Consider the following 2,317-nt stretch of genomic DNA (forward strand, 5'->3'; position numbering starts at 1 on the left):
AATTGTTAAAGGAAAGTGTTCAGAATTTAGTAGACTTTTGTTTTAAGTATATAAGATGTTTAAATAATCTTTTATGTGTGCTGATTTACCATGACTGTTTCTCTAGAACATTAGCAGTGAAGTACTGTCGATGATGCACACACCTGTAGAAGAAAAAAGAGATTCTGAAAAGAAGTATCAAGTCACTTCAGTCGTTTCAGGATTTCTTCACAGACTCATGAATCTGGTAAAACAGAAGTCCTGGGGATTCGATCTCCAGATGTTCCAGAGCCGTTTTCAGATATTAATTTAAGGTACCAGTGTGTTTTAAAGAAAAGATATTAAGTTATAGTTGCAGATTATGTTAAACTAAGTGAGGTTTTAAGGTATAACATATACAGGATAGTGTTAGAGATTTTAAGATAGTTTTGGGAAGACTGGGAGAGAGGATTGAGGTCACTCTGACAAGTCAGTTGTGAAAGTTACTGACATACAAAATTGTACGTAACAGTCTTAAATCAATACAGGTTTGATAGACTTATGTTTTGTTTGTGCAGAGATGATATAATTCCTAGGCTCATACCTGGATTGTACCATTCATGGTTTTCAGGATCTGCCAGATAGTTCGATTTGTTTTCCTGTTAAGAATTGGAATTAGGCCAAGTACGGTGGCTCACACCTGTAATCGTAGCAATTCAAAAGGGTGAATCCTTTGAGCCCAGGAGTTTGAGACCAGCCTGGGCAACAGGCTGTAGCAACCCCATCTCTACAAAAAATACAAAACTAGCTGGGTGTAGTGGCACATGCCTGTAGTCCCAGCTACTTGGGAGACTCAGATTGAGGATCACCTGAGCCTGCAGAGGTCAAGGCTGCAGTGAGGTATGATTGTGTCATTGCACTCCAGCCTGGGGGACAGAACAAGACCCTGTCTCCAAAAAAAAAAAAAAATTAACATGTTTACTGCCAGTCTCTAAGGTTGTACTGAGACTCTGTTTCCCCTGCCCCTTCAGTTCATTCTAAAGCTTGATAATCCTTGTTCCAAAAGTAGATCTCTTCCTCAAGAACAGAAGTCACTTGAAATTAAACCAGCACCTTTTGTGAGGAGTAGATTCAAAAGACCAAAACCAAACTTAGCAAGAGCAGCTTTGAAGAGAGAGACTACAGAATCAGAAAAAAATATATATGAGAAGAAATCAGAAACCAAGAAAATGGAGACTATTGTGATGCAAGAAAATAATGAACAAGCTGATACTCTCCCTTCTCAACATGTGAGTAATATTTAAGATGGAAGTTCTGTGTGTGGGTTTTTTGTTTGTTTGTTTTAAATTATTAGGGCTAATAAAAGCACCTGGCATTAAAATTTTACAAATATTTCTGTAATTTTTGCTGCATGTAATGTTGCTCCCATGCTTAATGTGCCTCATCGTTCCACACAATTTGTGTAAGAATCTCAGATACCTGATAATGGGCAAGCATGTTGTGGGAAAGCGTTTAGGAGGTCTGGGCTCTGGTTCCCGTTCTGGGTTTGTGACCATTGACGAAATAATTTTCTTCATAGAAAAAATGACAATAATAGTGTTTTTATTTTTTTATTTTTTTTGAGATGAAGTCTCACTCTGTTCCCAAGCTGGAGTGTAGTGGTGCAATCTTGGCTCACTGCAACCTCCACCTCCTGGGTTCAAGCGATTCTCCTGCCTCAGCCTCCTGAATGCTGGGACTATAGGCATGCACTGCCATGCCCGGCTAATTTTTTTTTTTTGTATTTTTAGTAGAGACGGGGTTCACAGCTGATCTCGAACTCCTGACCTCGTGATTCGCCTGCTTTGGCCTCCCAAAGTACTGGGATTACGCTGAGCCATGGCCCCTGGCAAGAATAATAGTTTTTTATTTCAGTCTGTTGTGAAGGTGAAATGAAGAGTTAAAAGGTTGATTTGAGTTAAAGGTGATATTTTGTTTACTTTATTAACTTGGTCCATAACAGATTAAAATTGTGTGATATACCATCAAAAACGTTGAAATGAAATGAATAATTATAAACTGAATGTTTTCCACATATAAAGTCCTTTTTAGAATTAAAACTCTTATTTGACATCTTAAAACAGCTCAGTACTTTACTGTGCATCAACATTTGTACCTTTTCTCCTATGCTTATATTCATAAAAGGTAAGTTACATTTGTATTATACTTTCTGATTGTAGAAATTTCAATTTGGAAAATATATGTATTCTAAAAGTGAAAGTCTTATAATGTCACATCCCTTTCCCCAAGTTAATCATACAGCAATTTTGAATATATCCACTTAAACTTGGTCTTACAGTTTTTTTTGTTTTTTTTTTTT

The 2,317-nt window shown here is 36.9% G+C and overlaps 1 protein-coding gene across 2 annotated transcripts in view; it reads left to right on the top strand.

The window, feature by feature from the left end:
- BDP1 (BDP1 general transcription factor IIIB subunit) overlaps positions 1 to 2,317 on the top strand; it is a 128,833-nt gene that overhangs the window by 64,306 nt on the left and 62,210 nt on the right. The window contains exon 20 of one of the 2 annotated variants that reach the window (XM_017890622.1): positions 1,025 to 1,247. In XM_017890622.1, coding sequence (XP_017746111.1) covers positions 1,025 to 1,247 — 223 coding nt within the window. The remainder of the gene's footprint in view (positions 1 to 1,024; positions 1,248 to 2,317) is intronic. The other variant, XM_017890621.1, reaches the window with a different exon arrangement.

The sequence above is a fragment of the Rhinopithecus bieti genome, unplaced genomic scaffold (assembly GCF_001698545.2).
Source record: "Rhinopithecus bieti isolate Rb0 unplaced genomic scaffold, ASM169854v2 scaffold_18354, whole genome shotgun sequence".
NCBI lineage: Eukaryota > Metazoa > Chordata > Mammalia > Primates > Cercopithecidae > Rhinopithecus > Rhinopithecus bieti.